The 18394-nt window shown below is 51.2% G+C and overlaps 2 protein-coding genes across 4 annotated transcripts in view; one reads left to right on the top strand and one right to left on the bottom strand.

Moving 5' to 3' along the window:
* Nucleotides 1-477: 477 nt before the first annotated feature.
* Nucleotides 478-15084, top strand: OAZ2 (ornithine decarboxylase antizyme 2). Its single transcript, XM_030496736.1, is given in 6 exon segments — nt 478-646; nt 4004-4079; nt 4081-4161; nt 9321-9496; nt 11283-11368; nt 13522-15084. Coding segments are annotated over 6 exon segments (573 nt in total). The 5' UTR covers nt 478-626; the 3' UTR covers nt 13656-15084.
* Nucleotides 15085-16270: 1186 nt separating this feature from the next.
* Nucleotides 16271-18394, bottom strand: part of ZNF609 (zinc finger protein 609) — a 69476-nt gene continuing 67352 nt past the window's right edge. For all 3 annotated transcript variants that reach the window (XM_030496734.1, XM_030496732.1, XM_030496733.1), the window contains exon 10: nt 16271-18365. Coding sequence is in view for 2 of the 3 variants with exons in the window: in XM_030496732.1 (XP_030352592.1) it covers nt 18359-18365 (7 nt within the window). In the remaining variant the exon portion in view is untranslated. The remainder of the gene's footprint in view (nt 18366-18394) is intronic.

Genomic DNA, 18394 nt, shown 5'->3' with positions numbered 1-18394 from the left:
CCTACCCTTGTGGGGAACCCCACCCTGGTTTGTGTTGGAAGGGACCTTAAAGCTCATCCAGTTCCACCCGCCTGCCATGGGCAGGGACACCTTCCACTAGAGCAGGTTGCTCCAAGCCCCTGTGTCCCACCTGGCCTTGAACACTGCCAGGGATGGGGCAGCCACAGCTTCTCTAGGCACCCTGTGCCAGCGCCTCAGCACCCTCACAGGAAAGAGCTTCTGCCTCAGAGCTCATCTCAATCTCCCCTCTGGCAGGTTAAAGCCATCCCCCTTGGCCTGTCCCCGCGCACGCACGGCGCGCTGACGTCACAACGCTGAGGGTGGTGGGGGGGTGGGGTGGTGTCCGGAGCGCAGTGCGCCTGCGCGGCGGGCGCGCCTCTGTTGGGGGCGGTGCTTTCCCAGCCTGCCCGGCGGGGGAGGTGCGCGCGCGGAGCGGGGGGGGGGGCGTGCCCGGTCGGCGCGCGAGGGGGGCGGGGCTGGGCGCGGGCCCGCGGGGTCAGTCGGAACGCGGCGGCGAGCGAGGGCGGCGGCGGTGCCGGGAGGAGCCGAGCGGTGCCGATCAGAGCCGAGCGGGCTGACACACACCCCCCCACCGACCTACGGAGCCGAGCCGAGCGGAGCCGAGGATGATAAACACCCAGGACAGGTGCGGGGCGCCCCCCCAACCCCGCCGCGGCCTCCGCGCCCCTCGGAGCGGGCGGGCCCGGGCGCGGGCGAGCGCTGAGGCGGGGAGTGGGCTCTCCGCTTCTCCAGGATTGAACCCCGCGCTTCTCCGTGAGCGCAGAGCCCCGCGCGGGTGGGCTCTCCGGGGCTGGGTCTTGCTTGGGGGGGCACCCCGGCAGCGAGTCGCTGAGCTCCCTTCTGCTAATAAGCCTTTACCGCCGGCAGGGCTTGTGCCCTCCCTCCCGCAGTCACAGCATCACAGAATGGTCTGGGTTGAAAGGACCTTAAAACTCATCCAGATCCAACCCCCTGCCACAGGCAGGGACACCTTCCACTAGAGCAGGTTGCTCCAAGCCCCTGTGTCCAGCCTGGCCTTGAACACTGCCGGGGATGGGGCATCTCCAAGGAAAGGTGCTTCTTCCTGGCACATTGGCTATCACTGGGCATGAGCTCACTCCATTTCTGGGTATTTCTGTTCTCAGCTGACCAAATAATCTTGTGTGTCTGCTCCCTGTTTAGAGTCCCAAAAGTAATTTCCAGACCCTCTACTATAGCATGTAGATAAGCACTTGGAGGATGTGTATAAACAGCCTTGTTTCTTGGTGCTGCATGTAGGGTAGATACCTGAGCTGCGCTGTGTTCGTTAGGCAGTTATTTACAAGTTGCTCCTCAAATCAGGTTCCTTAATATGTGACTTGCCATGGCTCGCAGCATAAGATCTTATTATTATGGGCAAAGGTGCAGCAGCATCTTCAGAGCCTGTCAGGTGAGCTGTGTGGATCCTCCTGTCTGGTCCAAGTGTTCGGTGCAAAGAAAACCCCCAAAACCCAAGAAAATGTTTAGGGTTTGGGCCCCAAGCTGCTGGCTGTTGTGGGGTGACAGCAGCGCTGGCCTGGGGCTTGGGTTGTTGAAGAGGAGCCGTGACGAGGTTCAGAAGTTGCCGAGTTGTCCTTTGCGCTTCTCAGGGCCAGGGCACGGGGTTGGGATGGCTGGAAGCTCAGCGAGTTAAAATTATACATGCTGGCTGAAAACCTGCGCTTGCTTCCAGCTCCTGTTTCAGGCTGGGCTTGGTCACTGAGAAGCTTTTGCTTGGGAGTTCCTTTGGAGAAAGGCCCTTGGGGATCCAAATGCATTTTAGTCTAAACCAAGCTGCTGGAAAGCAGCTTCTCAGAAGATGGGCTGAAAGGAAGCACAGTCCTAATTGTTGAGTGTAACAGGCCTGGGGAGCAGAGTTGTGGTGGGCTGCTTGCGCACGGGTGCATGAGGGGATTGGACTTTGTTGGGTGCTTGCATGAACTTCTTCCCAGGGTGTTTCTAGAGGAAGCAAAATCTCCTGTTAATGTGTGCCACATGCTCACCCTGCAGTGTTGCCTGATGGTGCTGTCCTGCATGTGCTGCTCTCGGGACCCTACCTGGCTGCCGGAGCCAAGTTTTGGGGCATGACAGTGGTGGCGAGGCGAAGCCCCAGTGCCACAGGAAGGGCTCGGCGGCTGAAGGGGTCTTGTGTTTTGCCTTCTGCATGTGCCAGACGACGCAAAAATGGGAAGTGTCTGGGACTGCTTTGCATGAAAACTACAGCCTCTCTCTTTTGGTTGGTTTTTGGGGGTTTTTTTGTTTTTTGTGGGGTGGTTTTTTTTTTTTTGCTTATTTTGTTTTTTTTCCCACAACTACACTTCATTATCCAGCTTCTTGATGCCTTGGCTGCAAGTTGGAGAGAGCTATCAATAGCACATTGTTGACTGGGGGGTGAGGGAGGAGGGAAGGGAATAACAAAGCTGCCAACAGCTTTCTGGGGGTGGGGAACGGCACAGCAAAGTGCTTTGTCATGCCTCTCAACATCCACTACTACTGAATACACACTGGTCCATTGATAGCCCCAGTCATGCCTGCGGAGGGACTGTATTAACACAAAACGCCACTGAGCATGTGTGCGAAGGGGTTTGCCCTGAGACATCTACACTGCTACTGCTTTGTATCTCTTCCTAGTTTATTTAAACAGCCTTTTCTCCAACAAGTGCCTGCTGTGGGCCATGGGCACACTGCTGAAGAGCCCAGTCTAGCGAACCTGGAGGAGGAGATATATGGAGGAAGAATATTTGTGTTTCCTGTAGGAAGATTATTTTGGTGTGAGGTGGCAAGCCAAGATCTTAGCAAATTCTGCCTGTGTCGTAACTGTGTTTGCGAGTTATTTTTTGGCATTCAGAAATGCCAAGTTTCAGTAGTCTGTCTGCAGTCTGGTATGGGTTCTAGCAGCACTGTGTAGGCAGTGCAGGTGATTCTGACAGTGCAGCTCAGTGCTTGTCTTTGGATACTTAAGCCTGTCTCCCTTGCGGAGAGGGATTAGAGTGGAAAAACACTGTCTTGGGAACAGCTCAAGTGAGAAGTTTTAGGACAGACAGTAAGTTGTCAGTACATCTACAGAGCCTGCCCATCGTAGCCTTGTTCCTCGCTCCCTGTGCTCATTGAAAACCCCCACGCTCCCCTTTATTTTGGTGGTGTTTACATAGCTTTGCACTGATGTGTTTCATAATGGGAACACTGGGGAACAACTGGTTTCTCTGCGTTGCTTTTGCAGGCTTTGTTAGAGGAATACCACTGCTGTGCCTTGCCTCAGCAAAGAGCTTTTGTGGTCCTGATAAAGGAAGCAATGCTCCAGAAGTAAAATAATTTGCTTTCATGGACTTCCTAAAAGCTAGAACAGATATTGAAGCCTGTGCTCAAAGTGATGCTGAAAGATCACGTTTAGGACATCCAAACAAATTTACAAACTTCAAGGGAAACTTGTTTTCTTGTTTGTAAAAGTAGACCCGTGGGGTGAACTTGTAATGTTTAGGATTGGAGTGAAGGGTGCTGGTATGATGTTTCATTTGCATGTGAAAATGTTAACTCGGATGTTGTAGAGCCTTCAGAAAATATCTGAAGAACCAGCCCTTTCACTCCTCCTGGTTTTGAAAATGTGAAACTTAAACCTCCTCCTTCTGGGTCCTGTTGATCTATTTGTAGATATTTGTCTATAGAAAATGTGTGCTCATCTGGTCATGCGTTTCCAGCCATCTGCTGCTGGCAGTCTTCCAGGGGTCCCTATTAGCATGAGGTTGCTCAGCACTCTCTGGGTTCTTGGCTGCAAACCCCTCTGCATCTGACAAACAGCCGCTGGTTCTGACACGACTGCGGCAGGGATATTTTTAACATGGGTGTCCGGGCACTAGAGCCGTGGTAGCTGCCTCTGATGTGCTGTGGAGGGGCAGGGGTACGAGTAGGTTGGGGTAGTGAGGAGCTGTAGCACCTGAATCGTGATCCCTGCTAACGTAACCCGGTGTTCTCTCTCTTTTTCTTGCAGTAGTATTTTACCTTTGAGTAACTGTCCCCAGCTGCAGTGCTGCAGGCACATTGTTCCAGGGCCTCTGTGGTGCTCCTGATGCCCCTCACCCACTGTCGAAGATCCCCGGTGGGCGAGGGGGTAGCAGGGATCCTTCTCTTTCAGCTCTGATATATAAGGTGAGAAAGATCTGACATCCAAATAATGACCTGTACCCGTGTTGCAACTGTGTTCGGTTCCTCTTGCAGACTGATGGGAATAAATGCAAATAACTCTGAGGTGATAAGTGGGAGAACAGTTCATTTTTCAGCGGCTCTGTTGGCAGATCACTGAGCTGCATGCAGTGCTCTCCTGCTTAAATATCACCTGCCTACTAAGAAACAAGAGACCTTTTCTCAACAGCGTGCAGTAAATAACTCCCTAGTCCTGTTCCCAGAGGCCTGTTTCAGCTATTCTATGTGGAGCCAGTGTTATCAAAACATCAAACAACTTCTTGAATGTCTTGCAAAAAGAGGAAGTGGGAAACAGAAAGGTGAAATGCAGAGGGAGAATGGTGGATAAGCTCCTTCCTGTGCCCTGGTCCGGAAGGTAAAGCTGCACAGAGTAACTACTGACTTCACAAAAGGGTGAGGCGGCAGGAACATTTCTAGAACACAAGCGTAAGACACAGCCGGAACATGTCTAGAACACAGGCATAGGACGAGGGAAGATCGGGAAGGCTTTGTCTGTGCAGACTTGCTTAGGATCTGTGTAGCTTGGGGTTTGGCCCTCTTCACGCTGCAGGACCTTTCCCTTCGAATGAGGAGACCGGGCCGTTCCTTGCTTTAGAATAATTGGCACTTGTGGAGCTCTGTGTTGTGTTATGGTGGTGCACATCTGTCTCCCTTCTGGCCAGGGGATGCTTTTCCACGTGCTGGGAAGTAAAGTGCTATCAGATGAGGTAGCCTAAATTTATGCTCAGCTTGCAAATTTGGCTGTTCAGATAGGAGTGTCGTCATAGGTGTTAGACTTGATTTTTAATTACCCTGTGGGAGGCACAGAGACTTCATGTGATGAAAAGATAAAGGCCCTTTTGGGTCACAGCTACCAAAGTCTCCTCTTGAAATTCATGAGAATCATAGACCTCACATCTGCTTTCAGAGGAGTTTTATTTTATGCAGCCTTGGTGAATTTTTAGCACATGCCTCACCTACTTACCTTGTGAATAAATGTCAACCTCTGTAGCCTCCTAATAATATCAGCTTAATGCTATTGAGTCGAATTGTCACAGATGTTAGAGGGGTATGAAATCCAAAGGAGCAGCAGAGCACAATGGGCTTCCTGTCAGATATAGATGATGCATAAATAGCTTCAAGAGGGCTCGGGACAAATAATGAATTCCCTCTGGGTGGAAGGGGATGGGAAATAGGTGACCCTGCAACTTCAACTCCTGCAAGCCTGCTTTGCCAAGCCTGGCACACACAGCAGGCAAGGTCCAAAGGCAGAAAACAGGCTCAGCGTGGAGGAAAGAACCACAGACTTCGGAGACTTTGAAGTGTTTGATTTCAGCGTGGCCTGGAATTTGCACGGAGGCTTTTGGCACTGGCCTGTAGGCAGGGTTTGCTGCCTGTGAGGATGTCATCTAGGTAGCTGCATCCCAGAAATATGGATGTTATTCTTCCTGGGTTTATTGCTGATAAACCTAGCAGAATCTGTCAGAAAATCATCCCCTTCTGTAGCTTTGCTCATCCCAGGCCAGAGTGAGCTGTGTTGCCCAGTGGTTTAAAGTCGGACCTAAGATGGGGGTTACCCTGCTCCCCTCAGTCACCTGCTCAGTCGAGTGGTGCTGTAGTTACAGCACGCTGAGCTTTGCAGCCAGCAAGCTTCAGCATGACCTGGAAAGGCATCTGGACCCAAAAAGCTTAAGTCCTTTTTCCAGCTGTATCAGCTGGTGTAGCTCAGGGAATGATCTTTCTGAACAAGCCTGCCTGCTTCAGAGCACACAGCACAGCACTCGCGTACAACGGCGCTGTAAGTTCAGCAGCCAGGGCTCCCTATAGTTACTCTTATTTTTGTGTAAGAGACTTAATACTCGGCCCTTGGTCAGGGGAGCTTTACCTGAGCTGGGAATGCTGCACAGCTGGGACAGGCTTGTGTGAATGGACATCCTGCGGCTCGCAGGCTTGGCAGGAGGTTGCAGGTGGAGCACATGCCAGCAGGAGGCTGCTTACACGGGTCCTTCAGTCACTTGGCTATGGCAGATCAATAACATCCTTTCTTCTTGCACTGCCAACATGCAGGGGCCTCCCCCCATCCTTCTTGGAGCATCTGAGGAGTGTAGCTGGGTTGGAAAATCTGGTGCTCAATGAATTATAAGCAAGCAGAAGCTGGTCCTTGTGGCTTTACTGCGCTGAGCTGGAGCTGAAGGCCAGCCGGGCGGTGGTTTAGACAGCTGGGTATAGAAGAGAGTCTGGTGGGGTTTTTTTGCCTGCAATAACATGGTGGGGGATTTTGCAGGGGTGAACTAAAAACTGAACATTTGTCATGTAAACCAGGATTTTGCTTTGAGCAGCTTCCAAAGAATTCTGGGCTGCTGCTTCACAGGAACAGCTTCTCTCCCCAGCATCTCTAGGCATTTTGATGCCTAGAAATAAAATATCAGCTGCCCCAGACAGGCTGCGTAAATGTAATTCCCACTGAACCAGGGGAACTGGTTCTGTTAATCCCTGTGGTTGTGCTGCCTTTGGTTCATGGACTCTTGAATTAGGAGGCTTTTAAGTGGAAAAACCCCGCTAGGTTTGGAGTGCAGGGCATAACTTCTGATGACAGAAGGACTAAGCCAGGAGGCTTGGTAAGCTTTTCCCCTTGTATTGCAGGCTGCTGCCAGTCTTCCTGCACAAATGCATGCGTGTGCCTCCCCCTCCAATGTGTCAATCCCAGCCTGCTTTTCTCAACTTCCTCACCCTGTTTTTGTTTTCATGAAGTGTAAGAAAAGAAGCATCTGTGAGTTTTTCTGGAGAGAAGGATCTTTTCTGAAACAGAGACATTTTCTGCTCGGTAACAACAACTGTAAAAGGCTCCTATGAAGTCACTGCTGAAGGATGTGTATATAATCCCCTTGTTTTGGGTTTTAAATACACCTCTGTAGTGCAGAGCTCCCTCTGGGCTCAGATCTGCTGATGCTGCTGGCTCAGCTGCAGTCTGACTTCACTTGAGAGCTGTCAGTAGGTTTCTTGGTGCACTTGGCTTAAAACTAGTAAAACCTGGCAGTAGGTGCAGCCACGAAAACTTCTTTCAAACTTGATGAATAAACTTATTTCCTACAGGATATTTATTCTGTTGAAGTGTAAACTTGTTTTTCAGCTAAGCTTTGTGGGCTTTAAACAAACGGCAACTTCCTCTGCTCCGGTTACTGAAGCCAGGCAGTTCCTCATTTACATGCGGCGTTATTTTGTCGCCAGCATTAACATACTTGATGGCTTCTTTGTCACAATAGTCAAACTAAGAGGGATCTATTTAATACACATGGTAATAAGAACTAAAGCAGTGAGACATGGGCTTGAGGAGCCTGGAAGGGTTCTTGGTGGTGGTTTTGCTGAACCACTTGCTGGTCTTCCAGCAATACTCACACTGTCAGAGATTAAAACACCCACGAGACAACATCCGCTTGAAAAGTGGCAATATTGAGGAGTCTTTCCACACTCTTACTGGGCACCGTTGGCTGCTAATGTGTTCCTACTGCCCATCTTTTAAATGCTCCTTCACTGCAGATCCAAACTGGCTTGAGGTTTCTGTGCTGTACTGGCTCTCTGTGCGTGGTTTGGTCAGAGATGAGTGTATTAAAACTCATCTGGTGAGGTGCTGTGTCTGTGGCAATGTCACTTGTGTCATTGTCAGTCCAGCTGGTCACCAGCAGATCAGAGCTCACAACAAGCTGCTGAATTCATCACCCTGTTCCAGTCAAATGCCTGGAGACTGGGCCTAGTGCCCTGATGGACTGAACAACCTCAGTCCCACCTGTTGGTGCTGTTGAGGTAGGGACACGTGGCCTTCCCAGGCACTCCTGTGACTCGGGAACAGAGCAGACATGACTTCCAAGATCTGCTTTGCTTCTGCCCTTCAAAGCTGTGCAGGTGACTTTGTAAGTGTGAGGGACTAGAGCAGATTGGAATGGTTCAGCTTCAGTTGCAGCTGACAACATTAACTCGGGAACCCAATTAATTTCTTCATTGTTTCATTGGGGCTCTTTGCAGTGAAATGTGGAAGTTGTTTACTGAGTAAGCCAACTGCCTGCAGAAATTGTTAGAGAAGGAATGGAGTTTTAACCACAAAATTGTTTTCTAGGAACTGCTGGGCTGAGTCTGAGGTGGTCTGCATGCTTGGCATGCTCCTTAGAGCAGTACTGGAGAGTGACATGTACATTTGTGGTCTCGAAGAGACCTCCTCACAATCTTCAAGTCTCTATAGCTTCTCTCTGTTTTGGGCTTCTCTCTGTGCTGTGTATTTTCCTCTCTTATACCAGGAGACAAACCATTTGCCATTCCAGTTGGTTGTAAATTCTGGGAAAGCAATTTGTGATCATCCCTTAAACAAAAAGACCGTGTTGAGGATTGGGGAGACAATAAAACTGGTCAGATTGCGGCAGCAGATGCTCTTCCAGCTTGTGATTCAAGTTGTGCTCTTTGAAGGGTAGTTCATGAACCGCCCTTCAAAGATGTGGCTGCAACCTGCAGTGATGAAGGACTGTCATTACCCAGAAATTTAATATAATGTAAATATCCAAAATTACATTCCCTTGAAGAGGAAAACATGACTAGAAAATCACTCTGAGGTCTCAGTACTCATTGTGGTGTGTACCTGAGCCAGCAAAAGGGGAAGGGAAAAGTATAATGTTCTTCTTAGTAAAGCTATAATACCATTTATTTTGCATTTGCTCTCTCTAGTTACACTCCCCTGGCTGTTTAGTATGTAGGGCTTTACTTTTCTGTTCTTTTTGTTCTTTATTTCTGTATTAGGTTAGAATAAAAACAAGGTATTACAGGTACTTCAGAGCAATACCTCTTACCCACTTAAACACTTGTTTAGAGCTCTGAGACTTGGATATGAGCTTGCAGCAGACTGTGCATACCCTCATGAGCTATGGTGAGTCTCACGGTATGAATTTTAGTGATAGGCTGAAACTCTGGACACACACCAGTCTGTAAGGGCTGGTCCCTTGTCAGGAGGGCGCTCCCATTGAAAACAGTCCCTCTGCATGCTCTTCAAGTGTGATCACTTACATTTTTTGGTCTACAATCTCATGGAAAGTTTTCTTTAACCCTAAAGCTTATTTCATGAGCTCTCCTCCTCCCCTGCACAGGATGAGAAGATCACTGTTAACCAAGATGTCCCAGTGCACGAAGGGAAGCCTCATATTGTCCACTTCCAGTACAAGGTCACAGAGGTGAAGACCTCCTCCTGGGATGCAGTGCTCTCTAATCAGAGCCTCTTTGTGGAAATCCCTGACGGATTATTAGCTGATGGGAGCAAAGAAGGGTAAGTTCAGGATCCCAGAGCTGCGTCTGAGGCTCCTAGGGGGCAGGACTGTGCTTACATGGATGATGCTGTGCATGCAGGGAGAATGGACTCTGTGTACGGCGGCTCTGTTCCAGGTTTGTGTATCTATGTCCTTACTCCCTTGTCTTTAGAGAGCTGCCCTTCTGTTAGACCTCCATACATTTGTTTTTTTCTCCAGTGATATTTCAGATGGGTTACTGGTTTTTGAGCCCCTGTGCTAATGAAAAATAGTAAATGAACAGAGTGATTCTTTGCATACTTGGAAAATGGAAAATCTACAAGACTTTTCCTGAATTTTTTGGGTTTTATTTTATTTTTTCTGCTGGCCACTTGGCAAGCTCATTGTCAGCTTATCTTGGCAGCAATTTCCTCTCTTTCAGGGGGAAAAAAAAAAAAAAACAAACCCAAAACTCCATTATATTGATGCTCTCCTTCAGTAGGTGGATCTCTCCTGGAATCCTGCCACACAGGCGCTGGGCTCTGCCAGAGCCTCTGATTTTTCTCTGTTGGCAGAACACGGCAGTGTTTTGTCCAGACAGTTCTGCTCTGGGAAGTTTGTGTAAACGCAGCTTCCAGAGCAGCTCCTTCCTGCCAAGTGCTTTGCCAGAGATCTCCGCTGGCGGGGAGCACTGTAGCGTAGATGTGGCTTTACTGGATTCCTCTTCAGAGCTCTCTGAAGTCCTCCTAAATCTCCAACTAGGCTTCATCTGTAAATGACACAAGCTAATTAAGAAAAAATCCCTCATTGGGCACCTTCAGTAAGTGACAGTGGTTTTGCTGTCTCACACTTGTCTCATTTTACTCAGTCTAGATAAATGTGTAATTTCTTCATCCCGTAACTCTTTGAGCTGTCCAAGTGCCTGTTCTCTTGGGAGTGGGTTCTTCTGGGAGGGTATTGATATACCTATGTCATTATGACTTAGAGCGCAATTTTGCCAGACCATTTTTAGCTAGGTGAAACAGCCTGGCAGAGGCTGTAGCAGTTCATTACCACATGAACAAACACAAATTGAATCTCCCTCGCTGCAGCCTGGGTTCGCTGACTGCTCTTCAATTAGATGTCAACTGAAGCCCTGTTTGTCACTGCTCTAGCAGCCTGCATCCTAACTGGTTCAAGGCCAGCAGTGGCAGTGATAGCTCTGCCGTGCTGATTGCTGGGGTTAAGAGAGGGGTTCGTGCAGCACTGCTTCCATCAGTGGGTGGCAGAAGTACTTTAGCTGGAAAGACGAAGTGTGGATTCAGGGAGCACCAGCTGTGCCATGCAGCTGATGTGCTCAGGAAACTGCTTTGCCTGCACACGTGCTCCTTCAGTGGTGGTTTTCTTTGCTCTTCTGCCTGGCAGGAGCTCATTTTTTGATGTTGTTTTTTTATCCCTTCCCATAAAGCATAAACCTTACAGACCTCCCTGTGCATGTTGCCAGTGGAGGGGCCGTAGCCTGGCTCAGATCAGCTGAGATATTCAGCTCCCCATGTACAAAGGCTTCTGTACAAAACCACTGCGTGGTGGGGACAGGCACTTGTGCGTGCTGGCACTGGCCAAGGACAGTGACTTGGGTGACATGGTGTGAGGACAGCTCTGGGTTCGGCAGGGGTGGATAGCAAAGCAGGAAGCCCATTGTTTCAGCACCCATTGTTCGCTGGAAGGGGGCTGTAAACAAGTGATCTTTCTGCCTGAAAACATCCAAACAGTTGATAATACTCAGAGGCTTCCTCAGGACAGGACTTCCTATGGCTGATGTTCTTTTGTCTTCCTCCTCCTTGGCAGGCTATCAGCACTGTTGGAGTTTGCTGAAGAAAAAATGAAAGTAAACTACGTCTTTATTTGCTTCAGAAAAAGCAGAGAAGATAGAGGTGAGAACTCCCCTCCACTGTCAGGTTTGCTCCCTAGATCCACTGCTGAAGCGCTGGAAAAATGTGGTAATCCCAGGGCAGGGCTCTGTGGGACGCTGCCTATTGCAGGACTTGCTATATGTATAATGCTCGTGGTGTTCTTACAAATTAGAAATGGTTTCTTGTGGAGGAAATAAGCCATTTTTTGAGACTAAAGGAGAGGGAGTATTTTTGGTTTCTCCAGCAGATATGCTGTGCTGTCCCCTCATTAAATTACTACTAGTACTGTCATGCTGAAAGCTGCTTCTGAATTACTTGGAGTATTTTCTTGTCCAGAAATTGCTTAATCTGTCTCCTTTGGTAAGGAGTGAGGGTCTCCATTTTGCACCAGACTTCTGTGACTGGAAGGAGAAATGGGAGAAGTTGTTAAATGGGATAAAAAACATTTATCTCCCATAATATGGGAAAACATAGAATCATGATGAGGTCCCAGGTTGGAAGGGAGCTCAAGAATCATCTGGTCCAACCTTTCCAGGCAAAGCATGACCTAGACTAGATGTCCCAGCACCCTGTCCAGCCCAATCTTAAAAGTGTCCAACGCTGGAAAGTGACCACTTCCCGGGGGAGGTTATTCCAACGGTTGGTTATTCTCATTGGGAAGAATTTTCCTCTTGTGTCCAGGTGGAATCTCCCTGAGAAAAACTTGTGGCCATCACCCCTCATCTTTTCCATGGGACTCCTTGTTAAAAGGGAGTCTCCATCTTCTTCATAGCCACCCTGAAATACTGGGCTGGTACTTAATGAACACTTAGAGCTTGTTGCCCAGATGTTTATCTGCTTTTAAAAGATCTCCCAGCACTTTTTTCCATTCCTAGACTTAAAGGTAATCCTGACCCTGGCTCTAGATGCTTATAGCTTAAGGGGGCTGCATTAGGAGCTAAAGATAGATGTGTTGGATGAGTGATTACAGCATGGAAGTTTGAGGAGATTTGTGGTGAGGTACCAAGCTATGGATGTGTCACTTTAAATCTTACGAGGCGCAGGCTGATAACCAAGTAATTGCCATGGCAGGAGTAATTCAAACCTGAATTCTAATTTTACTCTGCTGCTTCACAAGCTGCACTGTCTTCTGACACGAAGCCTGTTAGTGAAGCTGAGCTGTGGTGAGCCCAGGAACACGTCAGTCCATGTTGTGATGCCAAGAATAATTTTCAGATTAAGCTGTTGCTATAATGTCACCAATGCCATGGGTTGCATCGGTGACCTCCACAGCGGCTGCTCACAGGAGGTGTCTGATACTGGGGTTTGTTTGGCTTTAAAAATGGGCTCTGTGTTGCTCTTGGACCTGGCTTATTTGTATGAGGTCTGGCACACTCCAGATCCTGGGTCCTCGTCTGTGCAATTGAAATGAGGTGCTGTCTTGAAAATAGATATCTGGGAGCTCCTCTGGAGTTCAGTGTCTTGGAGCTAATCATCAGAGGGTGCCGCAGAGATTCAGTGCTGCACCAGGGTAACTCCCATGGGTCACAGGGAAGTGATGCTTTAGCACAAGCGAGGATGCATCCTGTCACTGCGTAACTGCGACCAGGGGTGTGGGGAGCTTCTGGACTGACCCTGCTCTCAGTTTCTGTGCATAACCCATGGTGGCTTTCCTGGGGGACCACATCGAGCTGGGCTGGGCTGTCTGGAGTTGTACTGAGCTCTGGGTCCTCGCAGAGCAAATGCCTACCTAGACCCTGAGTAAGTATATTCCTGTTTGCTGCTGTCTGACCCACTTTCAGGGCTCAATGGGTGCAGGACCCACCTAAGTACAGAGTTAAGAGCTGTGACATGCTGCAATGGCCACGTGCAGGAAAGCGGGTCTGTGCGGCTGGTGCAGGTAGATAACTAAACCATCACTGTTCCTCAGAGGGGATCGAAGAGATATCACAGGGTAAACATGAACAAACCTGCTCTGCTGCATAATCAAAATCCCCTTCCTGCTTAGGAGCAGCTGTGATGAATAGAGGAGGAGACACAGCCTCCTATTCAAGGAGCTGTCATGTTAAAATGGCTTCTTTCTGTGCAGGAAGCTCTGGATGCCCTTGCAGAAGGTGCTGGTGTTTGTGGCTTTTAGGGTGACAGAAGTAAAGAGGATTATTCCTGGTAGTAACAGATTTCCTTCTCTTTGGTAGCTCCTCTCCTGAAGACATTCAGCTTCTTGGGCTTTGAAATTGTGAGGCCTGGTCACCCCTCTGTCCCGTCGCGGCCAGACGTGATGTTCATGGTGTACCCCCTGGATCAGAACTCTTCCTCTGATGAAGAATAGCTGCAGCGAGGAACTCCAGTGTGACCTGGAAATGCTGTTGAGGGGAGAGAGGGTTCAATCTCCTTTCTTGAGGAAAGGGAAAACAAGCTTCTGTTGGACTGAAACTGCATTTTTCATTGTTAGATTGGCCTGTGTATCCTCAGAGTTGACTATCTCATTGAAATGTGTTGCCTAGAGAACTATATATACACACATGTAATCACCAAATAGTAAATGGAAGATGTTTATGAACTGGCATAGGAGCTCTTTACGTGCAGCTGTGTGGTGTGTTAGCCTTGGGACGCCTGGTTTCCCAGGCCGGGTGTGGGGAGCACAGTGATAGGTGCAGCACCGACTCCTTGACTTCTTTAATCTGTGTTGGTCCTTCCCCGATCACCCAATGTGTGCTCATCTGACAGACTACATTTTGACTTTTCACTCAAGACTCTTAAGCAGGAGGCATGTTTTGGGTGTCAGGCACGTGGAGGAGACGTGCTTAAGCTTAACCTTTAACACTACATTAAACCCCCCATGCGTCTCCCCTTTCGGGCGGCCAATGCTGTTTTAACTGGTCTAACCTTTTCTTTTTCCTTTCTCTCCACCCTCCTTTTTAAACTTCTTGCTCTTCCAGCTTTTGGTTTAAGCAGTCTTAACTCTGTTCAATGTTACCACTGCACTATCACAGCATTCAATAAAAGGGGCATTCCGATGAACTTCACACAGCTGGGGCTGCTTATTTGAAAGGAACAGAACCGCTGGTGGGCCCATAGTGCTGCAATTGTCTTGGAAGGTCAAGTGAGTGTTTGGAGCAACATCTCTGGTCTGGGGCAGCATTTCTTCCCTGCCTGTGGTGTGATGGGCCAAAGAGCCAAAAAGCTCAAGCCTTTACCCTCTGCCCAAGGATTGGTACAGACCAGGCCCATGGCCACCACCTCTGTTCTTCCTCCTCACCTTTCCAAAGAGATGGTCTCAGGACTTGAGACACAGAGCTGATGGCTGTACTCAAACCAAAGGGGGTTGTGTGTGCGGACGGGCGTGGATGGCAGCTCCACTGGCCGCAGTGGGATGTTTTCCCTGTCCAGGGTCTCTCCCGGCATGGAGAGATGGGGCCTGGTGCCAGTGGGCGCTTGCATTTCAACCTTGCCCGTTCTCCTGGAGGATGAGGTTGTGCTCTTGTCGTTGGGCCATGGATGGAACAGGGGTGGCTTTCTTGGGAAGGCCATGCGAGAAGGGTGTGTTTCTGCACTGTGCCCCGCAGTGAGCTCTGCCTGGCCTGGCTGCTTGCGTGTGGAACTGTCCCGTGTGCTTTGTTGTGCTCTCGCCCTTCTGGGGGGATTTTGTTAAAAGCTGAAGCCGAGCCATTCCATAAATGTCATGGTCAGTGTTTTCTGTCTAGGGGAGAGAGGTGGGGCTGGGATATGAGTTTGTGTGAATAAATAATCTTAAAGTTTGTGTCTCTCTTTCCCTCCTTCCCTTCCACTGAAAGCAAAGGGCTCGTAGCTCTAATCCCTCTTCGATGGGGCATTAGATCCTGAATGTGGTGTAAAATGAGAGGCTGTGCTGCTGAGAACACCTCAGCCCCAGATGTCATCGCTCCAGGGAATGTATGGGGACAGATAGATGAGACCTCGCCCCTATTCCCCAGCTGAAACAGTGGTGTCTAGTTCTGGCTTTTGAAGGGCCAGGTCTCATCCTTTCTCCTTCCCGGCGCCTCCCTGGATGTTCCTGTGGGCTCCAGGGCCTTGCTCCCGCCCTCTGCTGCTCTGGTACAATGTACTGGTAAAGTGCCATGTTCTCATCATGGGAGCTTGGAGTGGGGATGAGCTCCTGCGCTCCTTAATACTCTGCAGTTATGGAGCATGTGCTTCTCTGCCCAGTACTAATCACTGTGCTGTCCTGGCTCAAGCATGTGTGGTCAGATGAGGTCTCACATCAGCATCTTCAGCAGTACCCTCCTGAAGCTCTAAAAGGCGCTTCTGGTTTCTCTGGGTGCTGCTTCCTGCCCAGGTCACACCTGGCCCGAGGCTGGGGGAGCCAAGCTCTGCCCTGTGACCAGCCCCCTGCTGCCTCCCCAGAAGGGGCTCTGTGGGCAGTGGGGAGGCCGGGGGGTGGCAGTCCCTTGCTGGTGCCCAGGGCTTCAAGCCTGGGGCTGTTCTGACCCAAACTGTCACACAGAGCTCGGCTGCAGTGTCCCTGCGTGAGGCTGTGTCTGCTGGTGGCAGAGCATTGGGTGCAAGCAAGTAGAACGGTGCTGGGGGGCAGGACCTGCTGCCCCACTGGGCCACAGTGGCTGCAGACGCATGAGTGCAGCATCAGGAGCAGCATCTGCTGCAGCCCTTGCAGCTGCACCAGAGGTGAAGATTCCCCCCTCCCCCCATGACTCCTCCCAAGGAAAAATCACTGGCTGCAGCCTTTGGGGACAAAGGACCAGAACTGGGGCGAGCAGGAAGAAAAAGCCACCCTCACAGGTTTGTGATTGTCTCTTAAAAAGATTTATTCTCTCTCCTTGCCCAAATGTACAAAGGCAAGAAGAGTACAGTTTGTATATATATATATTTTTATATATATATATAAAAAAACAAGGAACTTGGTAATAATGTACACTTTACAGAAGGGCAGAATCAGGAAGACTGAAATGAAACCCAACACAGCAACGCCAATGGCAACGAGCTATAAACACCAACGGTTTGATGCCCTGGCTGGCCACCTGCGGGGTGCTAGGGAGAGGGGACCCCTGCGGGGCAGCGGCTGGGCTGCACCCCCCGGGCAAGGACTGACCAGGAGAACCCAGAGAAAGTCAAACCTCAAACCTATTCTGCATAAACCGCTGCTTCATTTAACACCTAAAGGGAGACGTAACTGGGACCCAACTGGGAAGGTGGGGAGCCCCCCCCCGACCCCCTTCAACTGCCAGCACAGGCTGTGGCGCCCCCAACACTCCCTGCCCGGCTCAGACACCCACACCCATGCCCATGGAGCTGCCGGCTCTGCTGGAGCAGCTGACCTGGAGGTGGGAGCAGCTGGCAGGATGCTCCTCTGCAGATGGGGTGCGGGGCTCCCCCAGCACTCCGACCCAGTCCCTGGCCCGGTGGCTGCATCCGGCTCTGTAACGGGTGCAGGGTGGGTCGAGCCACTGCTTGGCATCGCCTGCCCTGTCCCCAGGCGCCGGCCAGGCCACACGGGCCCATCTCCTTGCAAAGACAATCAAGAGTGGAACTAAAACGGGCCGAACAAGGAGAGCAGGCTGGGACCACCGCGCTGTCGGCCCCCCCCAACCAGGGCCGAGACCAGCGAGCACCTCCTTTCCAACTGGGTAAATGGGATGGGGGAGAACTGGGGAAAGAAAACAAAACCCAAAACAACAGCTTTCAAACAATTGCTTTTTACAGTATGTACAGAGCCCGGCGGGCAGAGCATCCCGGTACAGCGGCCCCAAGGGGCCGGGTGCGACACGGACACACACACACACACACAACCGAGACTGATGATCCCCCCCCGTCTCCCCCGGCTGGGCAGCGGGGAGAGCGCTGGGGCAGCCCGGCTGTGCGGGGCCGAGGTAGAGCATCGGCCCGGGGAGAGCCGCTCTGGGGCTGGGGGCAGAGGACCAGAAAGCCCCTGTCCTCGGGCACTGGGGAGCAGGCAGGAGGGGGAACCGGCTTCCTCCAGGGCGTGGAGCCCCGGCACGAGGCTGGGGAGGGCCGTCGCAGGGCCCAAGCGCCTCTGGCAGAGCCGAAGTGTGCTTGTTCCTTGCTGGGCTCTGCCCGCGGCCTGGGAAGCGCCTCAGAAGCACAAAGTGGGTGTGAAGAGAAGCTGCAGCCCTCGGCCCACTCCCCGCCCCGATGCGCTGCCCTGGGGGTTGGGGAGCACTTCCCGGGGCTGGGGCAGAGCAAAAGCCGGGGGGTTGCAGTCACAGCTTGGAAATCAGCTTAAAAGCCATGGGCATGAGCTTCAGGCAGGTCCGGACTGTGCAAGGCACGGGGAGGAACCCTACAGCCACCAGCCCTGCAGAGCCTGTCACCCCAGGGCAGGGGATGCTTCACGGGGACCAAGCGCAGCCCCAGATCCCCTGACCCACCACAGACAAGTGCTGGCAGCTCCCGCCTGCACAGGCGCGGAGCAGCAGGTGCTATGGGTGCAAGGTTCGGCCATGTGACAGGGAGAGGCTGCACCCCAGATGCAGCACGTCCCTGTGCCCCATGGCAGCTTCTGGCCAGGCTGACACCCATCCCAGCCACTCAACACCCACCCTGGCTCCACGTGAGCCAGCTCTTCCTTTCCTGAGACCCCCCAGCAGGCTCGGCCCTGCACTCCAGCCCTGGTGAGGAGCGGGCAGCAGGCAGTGCCCCTGCCGGGCCCTGGTCCTGTGGTGCTCTGCCCCATCAGAGACACAGTAGGTCCCAAATCCGTTGAGAAACCTTAGTGCTTCCACTTCCTCTTCATACGCACCAGGCAGGCGAGTGACCTCCAGCTCGAGCACCAGTGCCCAGTAGAATAAATATTTCCGCAGGTACCAGCTCATCCACTCACCAAAGGGGAGGGTGCAGAGGGGGAGTCAGTGTGTGTCCGACGGGGCGTAGGAGGGGAGAAGACAGAGCCTGCCTCAGATCACGGCAGGAACGTCAAGCAGAACAATTAACACCATTCAACTGATGTCTAAAGGAGTCTCCAGCGCTTCCTCATGTGAGCCAGTCACATGTCTCGTACAGCCCAGGCGTCCCAGCGCATCACGTCCTGCCACAACCCAAGCTCGAGTCAGCTCC

This window comes from Strigops habroptila, chromosome 9 (assembly GCF_004027225.2).
Source record: "Strigops habroptila isolate Jane chromosome 9, bStrHab1.2.pri, whole genome shotgun sequence".
NCBI classification, from domain to species: domain Eukaryota; kingdom Metazoa; phylum Chordata; class Aves; order Psittaciformes; family Psittacidae; genus Strigops; species Strigops habroptila.
The sequence above is the reverse complement of the archived record's forward strand: the minus strand, read 5'-3'. Positions and strand labels throughout refer to the sequence as shown.